General features: G+C 38.3%; 1 protein-coding gene across 3 annotated transcripts in view; it reads right to left on the reverse strand.

Moving 5' to 3' along the window:
* Positions 1–25,466, reverse strand: part of KIF13B (kinesin family member 13B) — a 278,821-nt gene that overhangs the window by 86,420 nt on the left and 166,935 nt on the right. For all 3 annotated transcript variants that reach the window (XM_069075652.1, XM_069075655.1, XM_069075653.1), the window contains 7 exons: positions 20,175–20,261; positions 17,369–17,562; positions 14,403–14,616; positions 11,201–11,363; positions 8,993–9,139; positions 7,225–7,374; positions 5,882–6,010 (listed from right to left, as the gene is read on the reverse strand). In XM_069075652.1, the coding sequence (XP_068931753.1) occupies positions 5,882–6,010; positions 7,225–7,374; positions 8,993–9,139; positions 11,201–11,363; positions 14,403–14,616; positions 17,369–17,562; positions 20,175–20,261 (1,084 nt within the window). The remainder of the gene's footprint in view (positions 1–5,881; positions 6,011–7,224; positions 7,375–8,992; positions 9,140–11,200; positions 11,364–14,402; positions 14,617–17,368; positions 17,563–20,174; positions 20,262–25,466) is intronic.

The following is a 25,466-nucleotide window of genomic DNA, read 5'->3' on the forward strand; positions in this document are numbered from 1 at the left end:
TCCTGAGGGAGAAGATGGATGACCTCTTACAGGAAATGCTAATAAGAAGCTATTTTATTCATATCTAGGAGAGTCCAGAGGTCCCCTCCAAACTCTGAGATTTATAAATACTAAAAAAAGTTTTATGAGAAAGAAAAAATGATGTACGACATCATGTAAGCAGAGTTATTTAAAAGTTTTCATTTGGATGAATTTTTTTCAGTGCTTATCCAATGGTAACAGAGCCTAAAGAAACAAGGTTTAAAAATATAGTATGAATCTCAGGATTTCCCACAGAAAACTGTATCAGCACCTAATGTGGGAATCATCAGAGTCTTTAGTAATTATTCTTTAAAAAAATTATTTTTTTCCCAATTACAGGTAAATACAATTTTTATTTTGAATTCCAAATTCTCTCCTACCCTCCCTAATCACTGAAAAGGCAAGCAATCTGATAAAAGTTATACATGTGAAGTCATGCAAACCTTTCCATATTAGTTGTAAAAGAAAAAAACAGACCAAAAACAAAGGATATGAACAGGCAATTTTCAGAGAAAGAAATTAAAAATATCTATAAGCACATGAAGAAATGCTCCAAATCACTATTGATTAGAGGAATGCAAATCAAAACAACTCTGAAGTACCACATCTCACCAGTCAGATTGGCTAAGATGACAAAACAGGAAAATGACAAATGCTGGAGAGGATGTGGGCAAATTGGAACACTAATGCATTGGTGGAGTTGTGAACTGATCCAGCCTTTCTGGAGAGCAATCTGGAATTATGCCCAAAGGGCTATAAATAATTTCATATCCTTTGACCCAGCAATACCACTCCTAGGGTTATATCCCAAAGAGATCATAGAAGAGGGAGGAAGACCCATATGTACAAAAATGTTTATAGCAGCTCCTTTTGTGGTGGCAAAGAATTGGAAATTAAGGGGGTGCCCATCAATTTGGGAATGACTGAACAAGTTGTGATATAAGTTTATGTGGTATATTTCTTATAATATAAACTTCTTAGAAATATGTGGTATATTCCAAGTAATGGAATACTATTGTGCTAAAAGAAACGAGGAGCAGATGGACTTCATATTTACCTGGAGAGGGTTATATGAACTGATGCTGAGTGAGAAAAGTAGAACCAGGAGAAATTTGTACACAATTACAGACACAATGTATGTGTGATGACCAGCTTTGATTGACTGGACTCTTCTCAGCAATGCACTGATATAAGTCAATCCCAAAAGACTCATGATGGAGAGAGATGTGTGCATCCAGAGAAAGAACTAGAAAGAACTGAGTTTATATCCAGAAGGAAGCAAAATACCTGATCTTTTTCCTTTTCTTGTTTGGTTTTATGTCCTCTTTACCATTTTTCATTCCATCTGATACAATCTGTCTTTCTAATCTGACTAATGTATAATGTGAAAGTATTTACAGATCCTATACTTGACTGTATGCCTCCATGGGGGGGAAGAAGGAGGACAAAATGTGAAACTCAAGGAATTGTGGAATTGAATCCTGTAAACTAAAAGGAAACAAATTAAAAAAAAAAAGACCAAAAACCCAGCATGCTTTGGGCTGCATTCAGGCTCCATCAGTTCTTTCTCTGGAATGGGATGGCATTTTTCATCATAGGTCCTTCAGAGTTGTCTTGGATCTTTGTATTGTTGGGAATAGCTAAATCACTCATAATTGATCATTATTCAATATCGCTGTTACTGTGTACAATGTTCTGGTTCTACTCATTTCACTTTACATCAGTTCATACATGTCTTCCCAAGTTTTTCTGAATGTACCCTGCTTGTCACTTCTTATAGCACAATAGTATTCCATCACAATCATAAACCACAACTTGCTTGGTCATTCTTCAATTGATGGGTATCCCCTCAATTTCCTATTCTTGGCTACCACAAAAAGAGCTGCTATAAATATTTTTGTTCATATAGGTTCTTTTCATTTAAAAAAAAAAGTCCTTGAGATATAAACTAGTGGTGGTATTTCTAGGTCAAAGGGCATATACACAGTTTTATAGCTCTGTAGGCAAAGTTCCAAATTGCTCTCCAGAATGGTAGAATCAGTTCACAACTCCACCTATTGGGTGCATTAGCATCCCAATTTTCCCTTATCACCTCCAACTCTTGTCATTTTCCTTTTCTATATCACCAATCTGATAGGTGTGAGGTGGTACCTCAGAGTTGTTTTAAATTTCATTTCTCTAATCAATGATGACTTACTGGCAATTATTTGCATTGGTTTTGTTTTTGCAAAACCGTTTAAATTTAATATAATAAAAATTATCCATTTTACATCCTGTATTGGTCTCAATATTTTGTTTGGCAATAAACTCTTCCTTTATTCATAGATCTGACAGGTAAACTATTCCATGCTCCCCTAATTTGCTTATGGTATCACCCTTTATGTCTAACTCATATACCCATTTTAACCTTATCTTGGTATATGATGTAAGGTGTTAGTCTATACCTAGTTTCTACCACACTGCTTTCCAGTCTTCCCAGAAGCCTTTCTTGAACAGTGAGTTCCTGTCCCAAGAGTATGGAACTTTGCACTTGTCAAATACAAGATTACTATAGTCATTTCCTGATGTGTATTGTGCACCTAATCTATTCCACCGATACTTTTATTCACTCTTCATACTATTGCTAACTTTGGGAGGAAATTTGTTTACAAAGATCTGCTATGTTTAGTAGAGTGAATTATTCTGTAATATTATGTGGACAAAATCCTTCTATGGAAATAGAATATATCTGTGAGAAAAATTTCCTTTATATTTAACTGTATAAGGCAATATCCAACTTGCAAAATCAGGAATACTTCAAGAATATTTTATCCTTAAATCTTTAGGTGCAGTTATAAAAGTCACCAAAAGGTGTCATGACAGCACAGAACTTTCAGTAGGCCCAGCTTACAAGAGAGAATTCAGGTAGCTCTACTTGGTGAAGTTTTGTTTTTTTTAATTGCATATTAAGAAATAAGATAAATGTCTTATGACAGACCTGCAATCTCCATACACTACAGGACTCTTTTTTCCTTTTCATTGATACATAAAAAGGCTGTTAAATCCACTTCTACAGGATATAATTCCTCTATTCAATGGCAAAGATGGCATTTCCCAAATGCAATAATACTGCCCTTGTGTTTATTCCCACTCTGGGAATCAAAGCTGATTTTTCTACAATATTCTATCCACAAACTGCTACTCCCAAGGATATTTCTAGATTAACTGAACAAAATTAAGAGACATACTCTAAAAATCCATGACAGAAAGGGCTACTTCATTTGTGACCGTGCACCGCCTTGGTACAATGCTCTTCATGAAGTAGGACCCATCTGACGCAGTAAAAAAGAACTTATCAAGGCCTGAAGGAGGACAGCATGGTGAGAGGTACCACTGCCATGACTCAAACTGCTGAAACCCTTCGGTCAGGCCAAGCACTCCAACACTCTTTCCCTCAGAATGTCTGAATCTGTCTGCACTAGCTTGTTTGTACCTATTTCTCCATCTCTAGAAAAACACTGCTACTTGTGCAGCTCTTCTTGTCTTTCTCCAGGCCCAATCCTGACCCACACTGGGGATATTTCAGCATTTATCACCAGGTGCAAAGGTGAGCCTATTGATAGAAGAGGAAAAATGTTCTCTTAAATTGACTAACTTCTCTCCATTCATTAAACAATTATTTACTGACTGTCTAAGACACAGACTGAGAGCCATATTTGCACTTGGGAGAAGTCCCACGTATCACACGAAAGGCAAATAACAGTGACCCACAAAGCCACTTCTATAGAGGCTGCTCTTCCACACAGACCTAATAATGAACAGAACCAGGATTTTAACCCAGATCCTCTGAATCCAAGCCCAGCACTCTTTCCAGGGTACCATCTTTCCTCTCTATTTAGCCACCTCATTACAGTAGCCAAACTCCTTGGGAATGATTAGTTATAAATGTGCCTAAAAAGGAAGGGGGAGACCTAAAGGTATTCCTATATGAATTTAATAACTCCCTTGGAGTAACAGTTCTTTATTTCATTGGATGCTTCTGTTCCACTGTTGATTTTCTTTTTTGTCCTCCTGCCTAACCCCCTAGGTTTCTAGCATCAGGTAGGTCTGAAGACAACATTTCAGGGAACAGGAAAGATTTCTGATGAAAGGGATGCAGGGATCTATCACAAAGTACACCCCATTCTCCCTGCTCTTCCCAGCCACCCCAAGAGGATGTGAGAACTAGTCATGAAGCAAGAAAAGAGAAGGTTCCCAGTCTGCCTCTGATCCCCAGGAAGGCTCCTTGCTCTTCACTGTCTATAAGGAGGGTCCTGGCTTGCTGAGCTTCCCTGGTCACACCCAGGAGATGCTTCCCTGGTCACACCCAGGAGATAATTAAACTGCTCCTGGAACAGGCCCCTGCCTCCCCTCTCTCACCTGACCAGAACTACAACCCTGCCCAGACACTAAGCTCTGGCCCTTTCATTTTCCTCAAATTCATGCAGCCTCCTGTCAGTAGCCCTTTCATTTTCCCAACCTAGGGCAATCCACTACACTCTCCCCCCCGCCCCCCGCCGCCCCCATCTTAGATTATCTCAGAAGGCAGAGAGGTGGCACCATAGTGCACACAGCCTGGAGTCAGGAAAACTCATCTTCCTGAGTTCAAATCCAGCTTCAGACACTTACCCTCAGTTCCTCATCTGGAAAATGAAATGGAAAACAATTCCAGTATCTTTGCTAAGAAAATCCCAAATGGGGTCACAGAGAGGTTGGATATGACTGAAATGACTAAGTCAGAAGTTGCCCCACCAAGGCACTGGACCTTCCCTCCCAGCAGCTTTAGCATCCCCTACCCTGAAGGAGACTAGAAGGCCATGTAATTAAGTTCAACAAACTATTACTGAATAATAAGGATAAAGTAGTCTGGTATATGGAGCTTAGAAAGAACTACAAGAGCTGGATTTAAATCCTAGACCTGTTCCTAAATGACTCTGAGCAAAAGTCACTTAACCCTCTCTTGTCCCAGTTTGTACACCTATAAAATGAAAAAGTTGGACTAAATAATGCCTAAAGTCCCTTTTAGTTCTGAATCCTATAGTCCAATGTATATGCCTGTGAAAATCTCCTATTTCTCATTGCTGGCATAACCGCTGCCTATAATCTATTTTAACAGCTCCCAACTATCTGTCAAAGTTGGCTTTATATGAAAATTTAAAGTAACACGCCCTTTCAAGGGAATATGTATTTTAATAGATGGCACAAAAAAAAAAAAAAGCTTTCAAGTCCCAAAGAAATGAAGCTCTTGTGCACCACTAAAATATGTTGGGGGCATGGAGATCTTGTCTGGTATGCCTTAAATCCAGGAACATAGGGAGCCATTTATTCTGCTTTCATTCTCATTTAAGAGAGAATGGCATGAACACCAAGATGCAAAAAGGAAGAAGAACTGTATATACAGAGAACAGTGAGCACACAGGCTGAGCCAAGTACACAAGGGGCAGGGCCGGGCTGATACTCATCTATTTTCATTTAGTCTAAGAAGCAGTAAGAAAAATCCCTATTTATATGATACATATGTCAAAATCTAAATTTTATTCTATTTTTATATAAGAAATTTGGGTCAATTTATACCGTAGATATATTTTGTGATAAAAGAATGTTCCTAAGATTACACTCACTCTCTCTTTATTTATATATATGTGTGTGTGTGTGTGTGTGGTTCTTTGAGACAGGTCTCTGTACCAAATAATTACCATCAATTATGATACCATAAGAAAAGAAAAAAATTTTTTTTCATCTTCTCCCATCTCAACATTCCTACAATGGACCACAGTGTTCCCCTCATACCTACCCTGTGTTTAGGGTAAGAAAACTCCTCTAAAATGAAACTCGGACTTACCATGCACACTAGTTTGTGGTCCTGGGTGTCCTTATCAAATGAAAAATCCCCATTGTCATCCCCACCTGCAATTCGTTCTCCAATAGCACCACTGATCTGCACTACTTCCACATGTAGCCGACCTGCCACCTGATGAAGTAAGAAAGAAAAAAAAAAAGCAATGTTTCCCCTTCTCCCTCTTAAAGATGAACATCAGCTTCCATTGGCTGGGGCAGTAAAAATAATGAGGTTGCAGCTATGGCTGCTGACTTCCACCACACCCTATACCACTAAACAAGTCTCCCATTTTCTTTACAGAGCGGTCATGATTATCCAAAGGCTTGCAATATTTGCAAGTGCCACTATGGCTGCCCATCATCGACCCTTCAAGGCTCAGTAATCTGTAAAGTGTAAGGACTCTCTTTACCAACACAGATCCCAAGGCATCTATTTATAGCTGACTAGATGGTCTTTGTGAGCTGCCGTGGTAAAAATGTATCACCCTGTCACCAGATTGGTGATGAGGCTCCCTGATGCAGCTAATTCAGCCCACTGATGCCTGGCATATACCAAGGATATTTGCCAGGCCTGCAACCAACACTCCCAACTTGATAGGACCTCATAGAAAATATTCTCTACTAATAGAAAAGTTGAGAACACAGGGTCACCTCCTCCAATGATGAGGCACTGGGGCAGTACGGTAGCAAGGGCTATCAGCACCATCATTTCTTCCATTTTACTTGCCAGACACAAGCGCTTAAGGCTGATCACATGAACAATGCTGGCTGTACTGTCATTCTTCCTATACTGGTATGGTGAAGCCATGAGCACTGAATACTCTTCCACATATTTGAGTTGTTTTTTATTTGCTCACTTTGTAACTGAGCAAAGAAAACAATATACATGATAACAACAACAATGTAAATGAAAACGGTTAATCATCACAATCCAACTGAAAGTGAATGTTGCTAAATGACTAAAACAATTTTGGCCCCAAAGAAGACACGAGAAGAAAGCCTTCCCAACCGAATCCCTTGTAATGGTGGGGAGGCCACAGGTATGGGCACCTGCATATATTTTCAGATTTTTTTTGATGTGTTGATCAGTTTTACTGACTGTTTATCTTCTTTTCCCTAAAAAAATATATATATATGTATATATGTGTGTGTGTTCATACAGAGAGAGAGGGAAAGGGAGAGGAAGAAGGAGAGAGATAGACAGACAGACACTCTTGGAGGTGAGAAGAGAAGGAAAACGGGACAATTTAGGTAATGCAAAAGCAAATGTTAACACTAAAAATTTAATTTAAAAAACAACAAACAAGTGTATAGTCCATTACTAGAACAATAAAAAATACAACCAACCTCTCCTTTTTGGTTGATGATTGGCACAGCATATTGTAACTTCACATCATAGAAAAGAGAGCTGAGGAAAACATTGGCCACACCAATAAGACTATGATTCTCTTGTTCATCATAGAATGGATCAGCTCGCTTGAAGTAAGACCTTGTTACCTTTAATTAAATTCAGAACACAGAGCTTCAGAAAGTTATTGTAAAGACAAGAATTCAGATTAGTGCTTTTTTCTTGACCTATTCCAACATAAGCCAATAAATGAATATGTAAAAGGGACTGAACCCTTCATTTTTACTGTGACCTCACAGAATATTAGAGTTGGAAGGAATCTCAGAGGCCCCTAAAGGGGGTGTGCTGTTATACCTGATTTAGAAATCAGTGTAAGCTCTTTCATTTACTTGAGGCAAATAGGGTCATTATACCTCTTGAAAACCTTTTGCCCAGCCTTTAGAGGAACACATATTCTGCTACTAACCAAAACAGAAATTCATCCAAGAGGCAAAAGGAAAACTACATAAAAGAGGAAAAACTATGTATTCCCTTCTTAAAACTAGTGAAAATAATGCCCATGGTGGTTATTGTTGTTGTTGCTTTTTGCTTTTAGGGGGGAAGGCAGAGGAATTGGGGTTAAGTGACCTGCCCAAAGTTACAGGGCTAGTTTTTGTGTTAAGTGTCTGAGGCCGGATTTGAACTCAGGTCCTCCTGACTCCAGGTGCTCTATTCACTGTACCACCTAGCCACCCCTATCCATGGTGGTTATAATGGGAGAAACGTATCTGTAAACATATATTTTTCCAATGGTCTCAACAGGTAGTGTGGCACCAGGTAGATCTGAATTAGAAGATGAGGCTGGATTCCTATCTCGGACACTAAATAGCATGTGACTATCATGAAGAAGACATTTAAACCCCCCTGAACCTGCTTAAGACAATAGTATTTACATTACCAACCTCACAGTGTCATTAAGAGAGCATTTTGTAAACCATAAGGTGCTATCTAAATGGGAGCTATTATAATTCTGTTCTCAAATCACATATCTCTGCTCACATTCATAATAAAAACTGAAATCTTTTTTTTTTTTTTTGCTTTTTGGAGGGGGAAGGTAGGGCAATTGGGGTTAAGTGACTTGCCCAAGGTCACATGTCTAGTTTTGTGTTAAGTGTCTGAGGCTGGATTTGAACTCAGGACCTCCTGACTTCAGGGCTGGTGCTCTATTCACTGTGCCTTCTACCACCCCGAATTCTCTTAAAAAGCTTGAAGTTCTGTCCATTTAATAACTTATCACTAAATATTCGTTTTGAGATGGTAGACTGAATTGCAAATGAACCCTGGACCATACACCCCAATACTATTTCTTTAGGAATATAACAAACATGGAGCAAAATGACTAGACTTGTTAGAAAAATACCTCAGAACAGATAGAGACACAGATGTGAAATGCCAAATAAGCACATTTTCACTTCACTGGGAATTATTTTTAGTGATAAGGAGATTTCAGTCTAAGGGGTTTAACTGAACAACCAAATAGGAAGAAAAATACTTTTGGGAAATTAAACGTGCTCTGAAACCAGGAGAATCAAGGAGTGGCAAAAAAAAAAAATTGGTTTTTTTAAAAGCATTTTTGGTTACCTAAACACTGAAGAAATCAACAAGAAATTCTGATGCTATGAATTAGAGTGGGCTTAAAGATTTTTACTGCAAAATCAGTTTCCTAATTCCTGTGTGGCGCTTACAATAAAACACCATTTTAACTATTATACACTGATTATTACTTACTGGGCTGTCTTCATCACATTCCTTCCACTCTTGATAAAGGTCCCTCATGTCCAACAATCTGTTGTCCAGTTTCTCCAAGGACCATATCTGTTTCCCTTTGCCTTTTCTCCTCACCTGGATTGCAGGTTCACTGAGAAGTGAGCCTCGCTGCAAAAACATGGGTAGTTACTGGAAGAGGTGTTAAAGAGATTCCCAACGTAAAGCAAAAGTAACTCGCAACGTACACTTGCCAAACAAAATATAACAAGCTGTTAACACTGCCATACTCTAGTAACAACTCACATTTATACAGTACTTCAGGTTTTGCAAAAAAAACCCAAAAACCTTTTAATATCAATTCACCAACTTAGAAATGTCACAAAACATCTAGCATTTTCAATAGATTGAATTTTTATGGCTCTATAACCGGATCAATAAAATCCATTAAGGAGAGTTAGGAAAAGTTATTTGGTGGTAGCTTGAAATATACAAAGGCAAACTGCAAAATTTTTTCATAGAGTGTGTCCAGGTGTGTGGAAGTGAGTAGCACTACAAGGCAAGAAAGAGATAGCATTTTCAGCTCTAACTCTAGATTGGGTGGAGTTTTTTCAACTAGTCTGACATACCTCTTGGGAATTTCAGAGTATTGTCAAATGAATACATTCTTACACTGCTATCTTGTGTACAGTCATTACTTACTTGAAAGCTAACTGCCAGGCTGGGGTATGTTTTGAAGAAATTATCTCCTTGATATAAAAGCAACAATGATTGGGGCTTCTCAGAAGCAACAATCAGAGTCCATGCTGTGCTCTAAATAATTTCTGCTGAACCAGAACATGCCCCATTTCGCCAAATGATGGTTAAAGAGAAAGTTATGCCACTGGCCTGGACAGTTTTTTGGCCAAGACTGAGTAACAGAGATGGTTCCCATATGTGGACAACCAGGAACAAAAGACAGCAGGAGCTGATGTCAGTTTGCCTCCTGCCTCTGGTAAGGCAGTGGAGAAAATGGAAGGGAAGAAGCCAAATCCTCTGCCCAGGAAGGCTGGAGGGGAAGCATTAATATTAAGGAGCTGGGTCCAAACCCAGTGGGTTGAGAAAGAAGAGAGCTGGGATGAAGAAGCAGAATGGTGAGAAAGAGAGATGAAGACCACTGGCAGAACTCAAACAGATGTGTAGGCTAGGCAGCCAGAGCAAAGTTCAACGGGACAGGGGAGCTGGATCAGGAAGAGTGACAGCCACACTATGAAAGATAAAGCCCAGTGTCAGGCACTAGCACAAGGTCAATCCTTAGGAGAAGGTTAGATTGCCAAAATGAACTCAATTGGGGATAGGGTTAGCTTATGGAGGTCTGAAGGTATTAGATGCCAGCTTTCCTACCCCTACACAACAGACAACATGATCTTGTTCTTTATGGTCCTTGCCAACAGAGTTCTTCCCACATGTCTAGCCCCTAAATGTTTTTCAAACACGATTTTTCATGACCATGGATCTTAATGACACTAAGGCTGTTTTTAGTAAACGTCAAACAAAGGAATCAAGTTTCAAGTAGCTGGATTCTTCCCCTCTCCACACATAACTAGTATAAAGAAACATATATTTCTTAAAAGATTTTCACACATGGAAAAGAAACAATTAAAACAACCAGGTAGACAGAGGCTTTGACTAAGAGTTAATCAGAAACACATCCCGCCCCCCCAAAAAAACTAAAAAAAATATCAAAATGAAACAGAAGACATCCTTACAACAGTGGAAACTTGTATTCAACTTAGGGAAACAATAATTTGATTTATTTGATGGCTGCATGACCAGAATAAGTACTGTGGGAGAAATGAAAACACGCTGTCCCTCGCCTCAAGTTCCCTGCCATCTAGCATACACACGAAGCAAATGGACAGAAGTTTTAAAGAATATAACAAATAAAAAATGGTATAACATCAGCCCAATGTGCAAGTGCCAAAGAGATGCTAAGTGAACATAGTGAGAGGAAGTTAACCATGGAAGACTTCTCGGAGCCTAATGGTAGGTTGGTGGAAGGGAGAGAAAAGAACACTGCAAGCAGAAGGAGGGGCACCTCAAGATGCAGAGAGACCAGGAGAGGCAAGCTGTGTGTGAGGGGTGCATCAAGAAGTTAGCTTGGGCACACCTTAGGAATGGCACCTACGGAGGAGCACTGTGTAAGGCACTCTTATACAATGGCATACTTGATCCCATGATCCAAGACCTCACCTTCCTGTTAGCATCAAGGCTGGAGGCTGGAATCTGTAAGGTGACTTTATATTCTGTTCTCTTCTCCAGCTCCTCTGCAATGAAACTAGCTTCTCTCACTAACAGATTGGCTTTAACAATCTGCTCTCTCAGTTTCATCAGGCTGTTGTTCAGTGTTGCTTCTCTTTTTCAACAGGGAGAACACACAAGATGGAAAAACAGAATATTACATAACATATTGACAAAATTAAATTCAAAATTGTAACCACCCTTGAAAATGGACTGGCCTGCATGCTGAAGAATACACAGCAATATTATACTTTCCCTTTCGTGATAGATGGCATGGCATTCATGTATCTGTGATGGCATTCGTGTAACAACTGGCCTTAGGTTAGAGGTGTGATCCATGGCTACAGAACAAGATATCTTTCCTAGACTGAAGGCAGACCAAGTCTATATTCCCAGCCCCATCAACACTCTGGGTATGTGTGTGCTGATCAACCAAAATCACTGACTTTTTCTTGTTGGTTGTGATGGTATTTATTTTTGTTCATTTGCCTTTAACAGCACTGATCTCAGCTTCAGCATCTAAAACTTTTGGACAGAAAAGAGAAATTATGGCTAAACTTCTAAATGTGGTATACAGTGGTAAGTTATTGTCAAACTGAATGATCACTATATGGGAAAATAGAGAAGATGCTATAACAACTTACATAACTAACATGCTCTACCTGCAACAAACTAGTATGAAAAGCGCAACATTTATCCTTTCCAAAACAAACAAACAAACAAACAAAAAAACGGATCAACTGCAGTGCAAAGAAAAGCATACTTTCTTTCCTTCCTTCTTTTTGTGGATTTGGCTAGTGTGGAAGGACTATTTTGCATGACTATACATAGTTGTTGTAATTAATATTATTCTTCTTGCCTTCTCAATGAGAGGGGCTGGGCCAAGGGAGGAGAGAATTTGGAAGTGAAAATAAATTTAAAAATGTATTTTTTTAAAATGATAAACTGAAAATGCCAAAGGCTGCTTAGATACAACCTTCCATTTTTATACAATTTCTGGGAGAGTTAAGAGATCGTGTTCAAAGTTTTAATTTTAGAACATATCAGGGATGTTAAAGGTGGGGGTGGGCCTCCATAACAGTAGCTGGTCTAGGTGAATTCCAGAGCTAGGGCTAGATTACAATCACCCTGTGGGGCTAAAGTTTGGCTCTCAGTGGGGAAAGATGGGAGTTTGTACAGAGAGGGAGTATTGCGATAAATAATCAACAGGTAGTATAGTTCTGTTGGAAACAACCACCAAGTTTGGCTACTACAGACAGGAAGGACTGGATATATTCTACCATCTACTGATCAAATATGGATCAAGCCTTGCCCCTCACCGCTTTCCCCACCAGGGATCCTAGGCCTCACTACAGATGACTTAGATGACCTTTTTTCTGTTGTTATATCATGAATAATACTGTTATATATAAATATATTTGGGGCAGCTAGGTGGCACAGTGGATGGTGCACAGGTCTTAGAGTAAGGAAGACCTGAGTTCAAATCTGATCTCAGAGACTTACTAGCTGTGTGACCCTGGGCAAGTCACTTAACCCTATTTACCTCAGTTTTCTAATCTATAAAATGAGAGGAAAAAGGAAATAGCAAACCATTCCAGCATCTTTGCCAAGAAAACCCCAAATGGAGACACAGAGTCATACATAACTGAAACGACTTAACAACAACAAATCCATTTGAAGAGACAGCTATTTTTCTTTTCTTTTTTTTTTTGGAGGGCAATTGGTATTAAGTGACTTGCCCAAGGTCACATGGCTAGTTTTTGTGTTAAGTGTCTGAGGTCGGATTTGAACTCAGGTTCTCCTGACTCCAGGGCTGGTGCTCTATTCACTCTGCCACCTAGCTGCCCCTATTTTTCTTTTTAATAATAATCTCAGGGTATACTCCCAACAATGAGGGGATAAAGTAGCTTAATAGTCAGAAGCCCACGCACTAGTTGTAAAACCATGGGCAAATTAATTGACTTCTCAGGACTCCAGGCAACTGTAAAAACTTTAAGTTACAAATGAGTTGCCATCCACATTGCTGGGCAAAGTTTCCCATCGCTCTACACCAACAGGTCCCTCACACTGATGAAATCACAGGTTAGGAACAGCAGCAACAATATCCCAACAATGCAATTACTGGGCCAAAGGGAATGATTATTTTTGTAACTTTTACCGACCAGATTGTTTTCCCAAAAGATTGAACTAGCTTGCAATTTCATCAACATCAAATAGTTTTGCCTGTTTCTCTAAAATTCTACCAGAATTGATTTTCTGTCTTTTAATTATTTTTACCAATCTGATGCATCTATATTTATTAGGGAGATCAATCATCTTTATAAAGGAATATATAAAATTTTCTTCTTCCTCTTTATAACCTGTTCATAAGTTTTAATTTTTATTGACTGGGGAATGGGTATTGCTTTTATATATATTTTACAGGTCTTTATTTCCTTGTATATTTTGGATCAATTTTTATCTGTCTAATTTCCAATACATTTTCCCTAGTCTATTATTTTTATTTTCACCATATTTCTTTTATCATGTCAATATTTTATTTAATTAAGCATATTTGTCTTATCCCTACACTTGTGTAATTTTTAAAAAGTAAATTTCCCTCCCATGCAGAAAAAAGTACATTATTTTCCTATCATATGTATTTTTATAATTCTTTTTTAAATCTACCATTCAGTTGAAATTCATTGTGACATGTGGTTGAGATATGGGTCTAGTTTCCCCAAATATATTTGTTAAATAATTAATTCTTTACTCAGTTCTTATTTTCTACAGGTTTAATAAATACTAAACTTTTGCACAAATTTGTTTGGTCACATGGTAACTCTGTTCTATTTAATTTATATGCCTACTACCAGCACTTTGACTAGTACAAAATTAATTCTGTATCTTTCACCTAATACATCTAGGGAGGAATGGACAGAGCTTGGGACCTGGAGCCAGGAAGACCTAAGTAAATCTGGCCTCAGACATTTACTAGCTGTGTGACCCTGGGCAAGTTATTTATCGCTGTTTGCTTCAGTTTCCTCTTCTGTAAAATAAACTGGAGAAGAAAACAGCAAACCATCCCAGTATCTCTGACAAGAAAACCCCAAATGGGATCACCCCAACTTGGACACGCCTGAAAATGACAGAACAACAACAATCTTTCACCTACCTCTCTTCTGCCCACTGTCTTAGGCGCTGCTGAGCACTAGGAGAATGGAAGGGGAATTTGTCCATACTACTACGGTAGGGCTGTTTTTCGGGAGAAAGCCTTCTTCTTAGCTGCTCCAGCTCATGTTCATACATCAGTCTCTGACGCTCCAGGGCTGATCGCTTTTCTTCTTCATGCTGCTGCTCCAAGCTGTACAAGATGGACTGCATTGGATCTAATCGAGATCAAGAAACCACAGGTAAGTAGCTGAAACTGAACAAATATTTGGCTTAAAAATTCAGTGACCTGAAACACGTACTTCAAATATTGTTCTATAATCCTGTTGCAATGCAACTGACTCTGACTAAAACATTTCCCACTCTTAATATCATGTGCATCTTTAGACAGCCTATATATAGTATGTTACAAGACTACTGCAAACGATGTCATGGGTTCAATTTCACAAAAGAATTTGGTTTCACATTTCATGAAGAAAATGTAAAAATGATCTATTTAGATATGAATACTGGCAGTATAAAAAATAATTGAGGTTTAAAAAAATGACAACCACCAATGTCTAAAATAGTCATAAAATTGAGGCAAAAGTATCTACAGATATAATGTTAAAATTCTATGCTATCTGATTATATCTTACTTCAAAATACTTCTCCATTTTCAATATTTTAAAATAATTCCAAACAATAAAAGTATTACAAAGCCCAACAACCATAATTCCTAAGAAAAATAATGATTTAGAGTAAAAAAAAATCAACATTTGGCTAAAATGTTATGGAATCTACACTGGAATGGCATAAATATTTTACCTACAATTTTTTACCACTACATATGGATTTCACATGGCACACCACAGGTACCTGAAGACAAGTGGAATAAAGTTAATACCCATACTCTCAGTCTCTATCACATCTTCACTTATAAAACCTTTCTCCTGCTCCTTAGCAAAAAATAGTATTGGGCTTCTATCAGTCTCACTACAGTAGAGAACAGAAAGAACAAGATCTGACTATTGTCTGAGATATACTTGGAAATGTTACACAATAACATTAAAGATAATGCTCATTAAACAATTTAAACATGTTCAGAATCCGAAGATCTGGATGTGAACCCTAATTCTACAACCTAATAATAAGTAACTGATAACACCTGGCATTCCAATGTGGGAAGGTACCTCTGTGGCCATCCAAGTTTAAACCTTATGTGAAAAAGATTCCCCACTACAACATACTTAACAAGTGGTCATCTAACACCTACTGGAAGACCTCTGGGGAGGCTGAAGCCACGACATCAGAGGCAACCCATTTCATTTTGGGACAGTTCTCACTGTGAAGAAGTTTTTCCTTATAAATTTGATTCCTTAAAAAAATCCAACCATTGCTTCTTGTTCCTCCCAGTAAAGTCAACCAGAACAAGTCTAATCGCTCTTCCACAGGATAGACTTCAGCACTCAAAGATGAAAAACCAAAAACCAGTTGTGTGTCCCCCAAATCTTTTTTCTCTTCTCCAAACTATTCTCAGTTCCTTCAATTGATGTTCTTATTACGTGGACACAAGGCACTGTTCACCACCCTGATTACCTTCTTCTGGACACTCCAGTCAGTCCTAAAATGTAGTACCCAGAAGTGAACACAATATGGCAGATGTGATCTGACTAAGGCAGAGTAAATAAGATTTTCACCTCCTTATTCCCAGAAGCTATTCCTCTCTTACTGTAACCCAAAATTACATGCGCTTTTTTGGTTGCCATATATCATGTTGCTGATTTATACTGAGTTATTTAGTCCATTTAAAATCACCACATCTTTTTCAAACTATAGTCTAAGCCTCCCTCCTCTGACATCTTGTACTTCAGGGGTTAATTTCTTGAATACAAGTATAAGACATTTATTCATATTAAATTTCATCTTCTTAAACTGAAGCCAAGATCACAATTATTTTGATTACAATTATCCATCTCTCCAAGTTTTGTTTCATTTGTAAATCAGAAAATGGGGCTTTACACAAACTTCTGATACAAATACAAGATAGCAGAGGGTCAAAGACAAAACCCAGGATCATTTCACAGGAGACCTCCTGATAAAATGAACAATTAAATGATCACTCCTAATCCAGTCAATCAGCCAGTTCCGAACTGATCGAATACTGTTATCTAAAGTATATTTTTTTGATCCTTTTCACAAGATCTCCACAGTTTATCAAATACTAACAAACTTAGAAATCTGGTCAAAAAAGAATGTAATGTTGGTCTGGGATGATCTGTTTTTGCTGAAGCCACATTAGCTCTATAGAAAGATGGATCTTTTTTCTAGAATAATTCAGTGGTGGGGAGCCTGTACTCTCAAGGTCACATGTGGCCTCCTAGTTCCTCAAGTGTAGTCCTTTGACTGCCACTTCTGTGAAGTTTGAAATCAGTCAAAAGGGCTGCACTTGAGATCTAGAGGGTCACATGTGGTCCAAGCCCGCAGGTTCCTGACCCCTGTTGGATGTTCACGCACCACCTCTTTTAACAACAAATTCTGAAATTTTCTGAAAACTGGGAAGCTGTTTGCTCTTCACCAGTTCTACAGTATTTCTGAAATTTGTATAGTACACTAAAGTGACAGAGTGCTTTTTAAAGACCCTTTCTGGCTCTTCACAATAACCTGAGTGGAAAGAAGGGTCTTAAGCCCACAGTGACCTTGGGAATGGCCCTCACTGTGGGAGCCTATTTCTTGGCCTGCAAAATCAGCACATCAGATAAGACTTCTAAGATTCTCCAGGGCTTTGTACTCTATTCTATTATCAGTGATCCAAACCTGGAGGCACTGGAGAAATGCTGTGAACTAGAAATCTAATTTTGGGTGTACATTGCAGTAAAACTTTAGAGAAAAGCATCACCAGCACTTCCATTCTGATGACGACTTGGAAGGCCTCTTCGTAAGTGGGACTTCTAAGAATTCCAAAGAGCACAAGTATGGAGTACTGTTTACCATTGTTCCCCAGAGCCTTCATAGTCACTTCCATTTGTGCATACTCATAATTGAAGTTAATTTCACTGGACACCTCGCTTGAAGTGTCTCCATCCACATCCAGCTGCTCCGCACTGCTGCTAGTCTTCACAAAATTCTCTTGGTCCTCATCTTCTTCTTTATCTATTTTCTTTTTCTTTTTAGGCAAATTGAGTCTTGAGAAAGTGAAAAAGAATGATTTGCTCAATAAAATCTCATTCATTTATTTAACAAATACTGAATAAAGTGTCTACTAAGGGCCAAGTGACAACTACAATTCACATTTATATAGCACTTAAAATTTACAACATACTTTTGCCACGAAAAATACAGATGTGTATAAAACAGTCCTTGCTCTAAGGATGTAAAATACAATAAATAAGAGATATGCAACACAAATAATTATGTGTCACTTATGTGAAGTATGCCCTTACAAGTATTACAAGTTTAGATACCAAATGAATTCATTTCTAGCTAAGATATTCAGAGAAGGCTTTCATGTGATGGGTATAATTTAAGCTAGGCATTAAAGGATGGCTAGGAGTTTTATAAGTAGATAGAGTGAGAGGAAGGCACAGGAAAAGAGAACACATTCAGCCAAAGAGGTAGAAAAGTAGAGTATATTTTGGGAGAGTGGCAAGCAAACAAAACAGACTGGCACATAAGGTTATTGTAGGGGAAATGATGAAAGCTAAGACTAGGAAATTAGATTGGGTCAAGATTTTGGAGGGATTTTAATTCATTAAAAATTAACCTAAGTAGGGGTGGGCAGGTGGTGCAGTGAGTAAGAACACCGGCCCCAGAGTCAGGAGACCTGGGATCAGTTCTGGCCTCAGATACTTAACACCCACACAAAATAACTGGCCGTGTAACCTTTAGCAAGTTACTTAACCCCAATTGCTGTAAAAAAAAAAATTTAACCTAAGAGATTAGGGTCTGATTAGAGTAGACAGTAGTCCAGGATAGTCTTGTAGTCAGGAAGAAATGGGTTAGAATCCCACCTTAGACACTTGCTAGCAGTGTGACCCTTACAAATCACTAGAGTGTGGTTGTGGAAAACACTGTTGGATTTGGAGTAAAGGAAGGGAAATTAAAAGCTATTCTCTGTACTTACTACTTGTGTGACCTTAGGCAATCCTCTTAACCTCTCTGCACCTCAGTTCATCTGTAAAATGAGGGGGTTGAACTAGATGACCCTTAAGGTGTGTTATAGCAATAAATCTATGTTCTTATGTCTGTAAACCTATTTTCTCATCTGTACGTGGAACAGTAACAGCACTTATGCCACAAGGTTATTATAAGGATAAAATGAAATATTATATGTAAAAAGCATTATCTAACAGCACTATATAAATTTCAGCTCACACTATTATTAGACAATGGAAAGTCATTATAGACTGATGAACAGGGAAATTATACTATCAAGTTGTTGCTTTAGAAAGATTAATTTGACAGGATGGATTGAAAGGAAAACATCTCTACCCAAAGAGCCTGAACTATTGCAATAGCATAGGCACGAGGTGAGACAAGGCCCCTCAACTAGGGGTATGTAATATATACATACAAAATGTATATAGAGTAGGTAAAAGTTAATTTCAGAGCGATGGCACTAAAAATGTGAGGGGACCAGAAAAGGCCTCCCATAGCAATACAGTGAATCTTGATGGAAGCCATATGAAATGGGACAGCATTCCAGGGATAGGTCTCCCATAAGGAACACAGGAGTCCTCAAGATAGGGGTCATAGTTAAAGCTCTAAGTGAATATAACAGAGTCACAAGGGAGAGAAACAACAAGTGCCAAAGTTTGAGTCATAACAGTTGGAAAAGAAAATACAGAGAAAATTTCTTTATATAATTTTCTATTCCAAATCTAGGCTTTTTTTTTTTAAGGAAAAGGAGTCAGTCTACAAGCAGAGGCTCCCCAGTAGTTTCAATAATACAATTAATTTGATGTTTGAAGAAAGGCAATATGATTAAGGGTACCAGCTAGGATGAAGGAAAGAAGAGTTTTAAGAAAAGGCTCAGTTCTAATTTTGTGGAGTCATAGAATTTGACAAGTGAAAACAACTTTAAAGGATAACTTAAATAACTCCCTCACATCTTACAGTGATGAAACTATGGCCAAAAGAAGCTATCTCTGCATGTTACAGAGCTTCTCTTTTCACTAACTGTCATACAACCTTAGATGATTCATGGTTCTTTAGTAAAATATAGTTAGAATTTCATTTTAAACATGTCCTGCCTAGTAGATACCATGACAGTCATATAGTCAGAAAATATATTTATTATTCTCTTCTACCATCTTTTGAATCACCCAGATAAATCATTTAGTGAAAAAGAAAGCAAGATGACTGTCTTTCCTGACTGTACTACCCATTTTATATTTGCTTAGAAATATGTTTTGCATGATTTCACATATAAAATTGAAATCATACTGCCTGCCTTCTCAATAGAGGGGAGGGCCTAGAAAGAAAGAATTTGGGACTCAAAATTTAAAAACAAATAATGAACATAATAAAGATAAATAAATTATTATAATATTCAAATAAAAATGTTTGCCTAGCCATATAATCTGTGATTTTTAAATTCATTACGATTAATTTCTGTCTTATCTCCCTATGGATCAGACATAATGCCCTGCACACATTAGGCTCTTAACAAAAGCTTAGTGTTGCTGTATTAAGCCAAGTCAAATTCTGAATCTATATTTTTTAGCTTCCGATTAAGATGCTCAATGGTTACAGGCCCTTCTCAGAGGACTAACGTATAATGTCAAAACTCCCATACCTGAAAAAGTGATTGTTTCCCCATAGGATTCGGTCTCCATGGTGTAACTGTATAGGACTTGCAACAGAAGAACCATTTACAAATGTCCTGGGTAGAGAAAAGATTAAATTTACAAGTGAATTAACTGCCATTTATATTTTAATGATACAACATTACTAGAGATATAGTCTATAGCAATTTTAAAAAAATTCTCACACACACACACACACACACACACACACCATTTACAGGAACCATAAAATATACTAATCTCTATAACAAATTGGAAGATTTTAACATTAAGTTTACTACCAGCAGATTTTAAAGTCCGATATATACGAATACATTGTGCTGAATATTTAAAAAATTAAATAGGGCAATAGAAGTCACCACTAAAATAATTAATCAATTAACAAACATTTATTAAGCACTTACAATGTGCTAGGTACTGTGCTAAGCACAGTGATAATATTTAATATAAGTACCAGATCAATCAATGAGGCCCTAGAGTAATGGTTTCCAAAGCGGAGTATCCAACATAAATCATGGAGGTATTAGAAGAAAATATTAGAACTAAGGAGCATAGAGCACTGCTGACTAATCACTTTATCAAACTAAGTGCCAGGAACACTTGCAGCAACAACCTGCCTCTGCTGATGTCTTTCCCTTGACCTGCACCCAGTGTGGACTGGACAGACCACTACCTTCCATGCAACCTAGGCAGGTAAGTCATTACGACCATGGTCTATCTAGGCTTCTGTCCTCTCTCCCCCATCTTTCTGAGCTCCAGTTCAAATATAGCTTGAGCTTAAAGAGTACATAAAAGGGAATAATGTATAAAAAGGCTATAAAAGACTAAGCCAGGTTATGGAGGGTATACGCTGCTAAGGCAAAGAGTTTATATTTTAACCTACAGGAAAAAGGGAGATCAGGAAGGCTACTGGGCAGGGAAATAACATGGTGAAAGGTAGGGGTTTAAGGAGAGATTTTGGCACCTGTGTATGTAGAGATGATGGTTTGGAGAGGAGAAAGAAGAGACTTGGAAGTAGGGCAACAAATTAGGAGGCCATGACAATAGTACAGGCAAGTGAATGGACAGAAGGAAACAGATGTGAGTAACACAGAAGATTTAGCAATCCCAATAAAGGAACGGTGACAGGAAAAGAGAAGGATGAATCAAGGCGCAGAGCCCTCAACAGAGATGGGGGTAGGGGTCTAGCAGTGAACGTGGAGGGTTTGATTTTAAGAACAAAGATGGCAAGCTCCATTTTTGGATATGTCAAGGTTATCACCCCTGCCAATGGGACATACAGGTGAAATGCCCAGCAGGTAGCTGGTGTGATGAAACTGGAGTACCGATAAGAGATTAAGGCTTAATATGCAGATTTGGGAGTCATCTGAATAGAGATGGTAACTGAGTCTATAGAGGAGACTGTAAAATGAAAAGATGGTCCAGGAGATAATTCTGAGTAACACCAAAATTTAAGGACAGGTGATGGATGATGAACTGGTGAAAGACACTGAGAAGAAATCGTCACATAAGTAAAAGGAGAACCAGGTGAGAACTATGCCACAGATGCAAAGGAAGGAGAGAATACACAAGGGAATAGGATGGTCAACAGTATCAAAAGCTAAAGAGAGGTTAAGTAAGGTGAGGACTGAGAAAAGGCCACTGATTTTAGGAGCCAAGTGATGGGTGGTGTAGAGATAGAAGTTTCAGCAAAGTGCTAATAAGGTTGGAATTTGACTCAAATTCAAAGTTTGGGAGAGTTAGACAGTGTGAAGCAGCAGCAAGTAGAGACAACTCTTTCCAGAGATTAGCAGTCAAAGTAAAGACAGAGAACAGTTTAATTGAAAAGTCTTTTAAGTATAGAGAAAACCCTTACATATTTATAAGCCACAGAAAAAGAGCCAATAGAAAGGGGGACCAGAAGGTGAGAGAGAGAGGGAAAGAATAAATAGTAAATGGGGCAAACTTCAAGAAAGGAAGAAATCAAAGGCACAATAGAGGGTGGGCTTGGACGAGGCAAATCTCTTCCTCTGAGACTATACAAAAGGATGATAAAAATGTAGAGAGGTTTTAAAGTATAGATTAGTAGAATGAAGGGAGTTTATCTCAGATGGCCTCATATGTCTCAATAAACTAGCAGGCTAGATCATCTGCTGATGGGGATGGAGGTATTAAGGGCTTAAGGAAATAAAGTTATGAAAAATCACTGGGGACAATAATAGAGTCTATTACCAGGCAAAAAAACAAAATGACTGCCATGAAACAGTGAGGGTCTAGTTAATAGATAACATAAATTTTTAGGTAGGGTTCAAGTCAACTGAACAAACATTTATTAAGTGACTAATGTATGCAAGGTACAGTGCTAGGGAAGGGAGATAAAAATAGAAATGTAAAAATAGTCTCTGACCTCAAAGCGTTACATGATTCTGGGAAATTACAGATGTACACAGCTAAATAAATACAAAATATATATAAAGCAAATGCAAAGTAAATTTAGGGGGAAGGCACAGTGGGAACACTTGGGGAGATCAGCAAAGGTTTCATACAGGAGGTGACACTTGAGCTGAGCTTTTAATAAATCTAGAGATTCCAAGAATCAGAAGGAGGAGAAAAATGGAGGGAGCACAGTGCTATGTGATATGAATAAAGTAGGAAACAGATCAGTTTGGATGGAAGGCAGAGAGAATGAGGGGTAATACTGTGGAATCAATCTAGAAAGATAGGTTCGAGTCAGACCATTAAGGCATTAAGTGCCAAACAAGAGTCTGTGTTTTTATCCTACAGGAAATAGAGAGCAAGTGGAACTTCTTGAGCAAAGGAGGGATATGGTCAGACACTGCTGCATGACTCCCTCCAGATACACTCAGCAATATGGGGAGAAAGGAATGCTGGGAAGTGATCTGAGGTTAAGATTAGCAAAAGGATAAGGGGCATGGGATTCAAGAGTAGAGAACAGGGCCGTACCAAATGGTAACCATAGGCTTAAAAGTGTGAAGATAATTTACCAAGTGAGGCTAAAGCATGGTTAATGGTCAAGGAAAGCAGAAAGGGACTGAAGACTATGGCAAGGACAAAGAACAGGATTAAGAAGAATGAGAAAGTACCACAGATGGAAGCCTAGAAACTTATAATAAGAAGGGAAATTTCAGAGTTAAAGATAATGGAGGTGGCAGTTACAGCAGCTAAGACCTAAGGTATGACCACTTCTATGACAGGCTAGGTTTTAGTGAAGATGTGAATAACAGGAACTGAGAACACTGAAAGGCTAAGAGGCCACTGTATTCTAAGTGATATTTAAATTTATTATAATGCCATGAAGTATCTTCAAAGAGAGTGGCCTGTCCATGGAAAACTACTACCATAACAATTTGGTTTGGATAGATGGATGAAGTGAACCTTAAAAATAGGAAAGCAACTGAATGATTTCAGTGGAAGATTAAGAAAGGTACAGAAGCAGAGCAGCTAGGTGGCGCAATGAATGGAGCACTGGCCCTGGAGTCAGGAGAACCAGAGTTCAAATTCAGCCTCGGACGCTTGACACTTAACTAACTGTGTAACCTTGGGCAAATCACTAAACCCCAATTTAAAAAAAAAAAAAGGTGCAGAGGGTAGCAAGGAGAAGATTCACTCTTTCTGGATTTGGGGAATATGAAAGGAACAATTTGTAGTGAAGAAGGTGGCCAAGTGTCATTTGGAGACAGCCAGGTTCCCATGACTGCCACTAGATGGAAAGAGGGTAATTTGAAGTGATCTATTTGGAACAAGGTAGAATTTATTATTTGAGCAGGGGTTCCAGAGAGCATAACAAAATAAGAGAACAAAGGAGGATTTGGACTCAGGAGGAGCATGCCTGGGGTAGCCAGGGATGACAGTTAGAATAAATACTTAAAGAAAAGGATTTACCTCAATAGACAATCACTTTGAATTATGGGGACGGATGGAACAAGGTGGGGGAAGTTTGTCATCCACTGGATGGGCAAGAAACTACACTGCCCTGTCATAAATCAGGATGTATGTCTCAAGCAGTGGCAGTGACTTCCTGTGCTTAACACCCTGGAGAAGTGCCAGTGTGGGGGACTGCAGGGGCAGCAGGGAGCTGTAGCTAGGAATCTGAGTCAGTCAGTAAATATGTGGTGAGAGGTATACACCTTCTCTGGTTCAGGGAGCTCTTGGTGAGGAGACTCCATCTGCTGATGTCAATTGGCAGCAACTCTTCTGGAACCTGGAGTCTCCAGAAAGTGGGTAGGGGCTCACCAGGGTCACAGATTCAGTTATGTGCCCTAGGCAGGCTCTGAATGAACTAAGACTGTCCTGTCTGAAGTCTCTTCTCTATGCATGGCTCCATACTGTATTTCAAGGATTAAAAACTACATCTTTGGTGATCATGGGTCATTTAAACTTGCTAAATCTCACGTGATTCACCCAGGGGAAACCCAAAACTATACTGGAAGAAGATAATTCACATCATATTCTTTTATGTCTTGCTTCAGACCTTTTCGCATATTTCAAATGAAGAAGTATATACTGAATGCATACTTCATACAAAGAACTTCAGTTGTAGATACTCATGTACACTTTACTAATAGATGTTTTTTTTAAAGTGGCTAAATTTAGATTCTTAAATCATTGCCTTATAAAAGGACTTAAATAAAAAGGTCTTAGCCTTCAAATAAAGCAGTGCCATCTAATGGTGAAATTCTGGAACTTTTTGTTTTAAGTTAGAGGTCTGAAAAAAACATTCCATAGAGATTGACACCCAGCAAGTTCAACCTGCACACTTCAGAAGTCATAAACACACACTAATTGGAATTTCTGCTGTATTCAAGCCTAAAATATATTTAGTCTATTTTTCAATATAAAAACTCTGAGGGGAAGGTAGCAGTCAAAACATAATGAGAACTGAAAAAACTACTCAAGACACTAGACTTATGTCAGCACATACAGACTCTGGTGAACATAGTAATTTTCCAGTTTATAATATACCAAATAACCATGTAAAATATTAACTTAAGCAGTTTAATAATTATTTTGTTAGAGATAACACTGCTACATGACAGTTTAGGATCAAATGAAGTGTAGTCTCCTGTAAAGACATGGCTCATCAGAGGGCATTACAAATATTTTAATGAGATGAACATGAATCACAGGTTTAGCAAGTTAATTTAGGCCTCAACATTACTCAGAATGTATGGCAGTTAAGAAGTCTTTTAGACTCAAGAATGCTAATAGCAGGGTTCCTCTGGTCTAGAATGTTTGACATATTATAAAGAAGCATGTGGAAGATTTACATGAGGTGATGAAAT

This window comes from Petaurus breviceps, unplaced genomic scaffold, assembly GCF_028583685.1.
Source record: "Petaurus breviceps papuanus isolate PSGF00001 unplaced genomic scaffold, PetGlider_PUasm1.0 90919, whole genome shotgun sequence".
Taxonomy (NCBI): domain Eukaryota; kingdom Metazoa; phylum Chordata; class Mammalia; order Diprotodontia; family Petauridae; genus Petaurus; species Petaurus breviceps.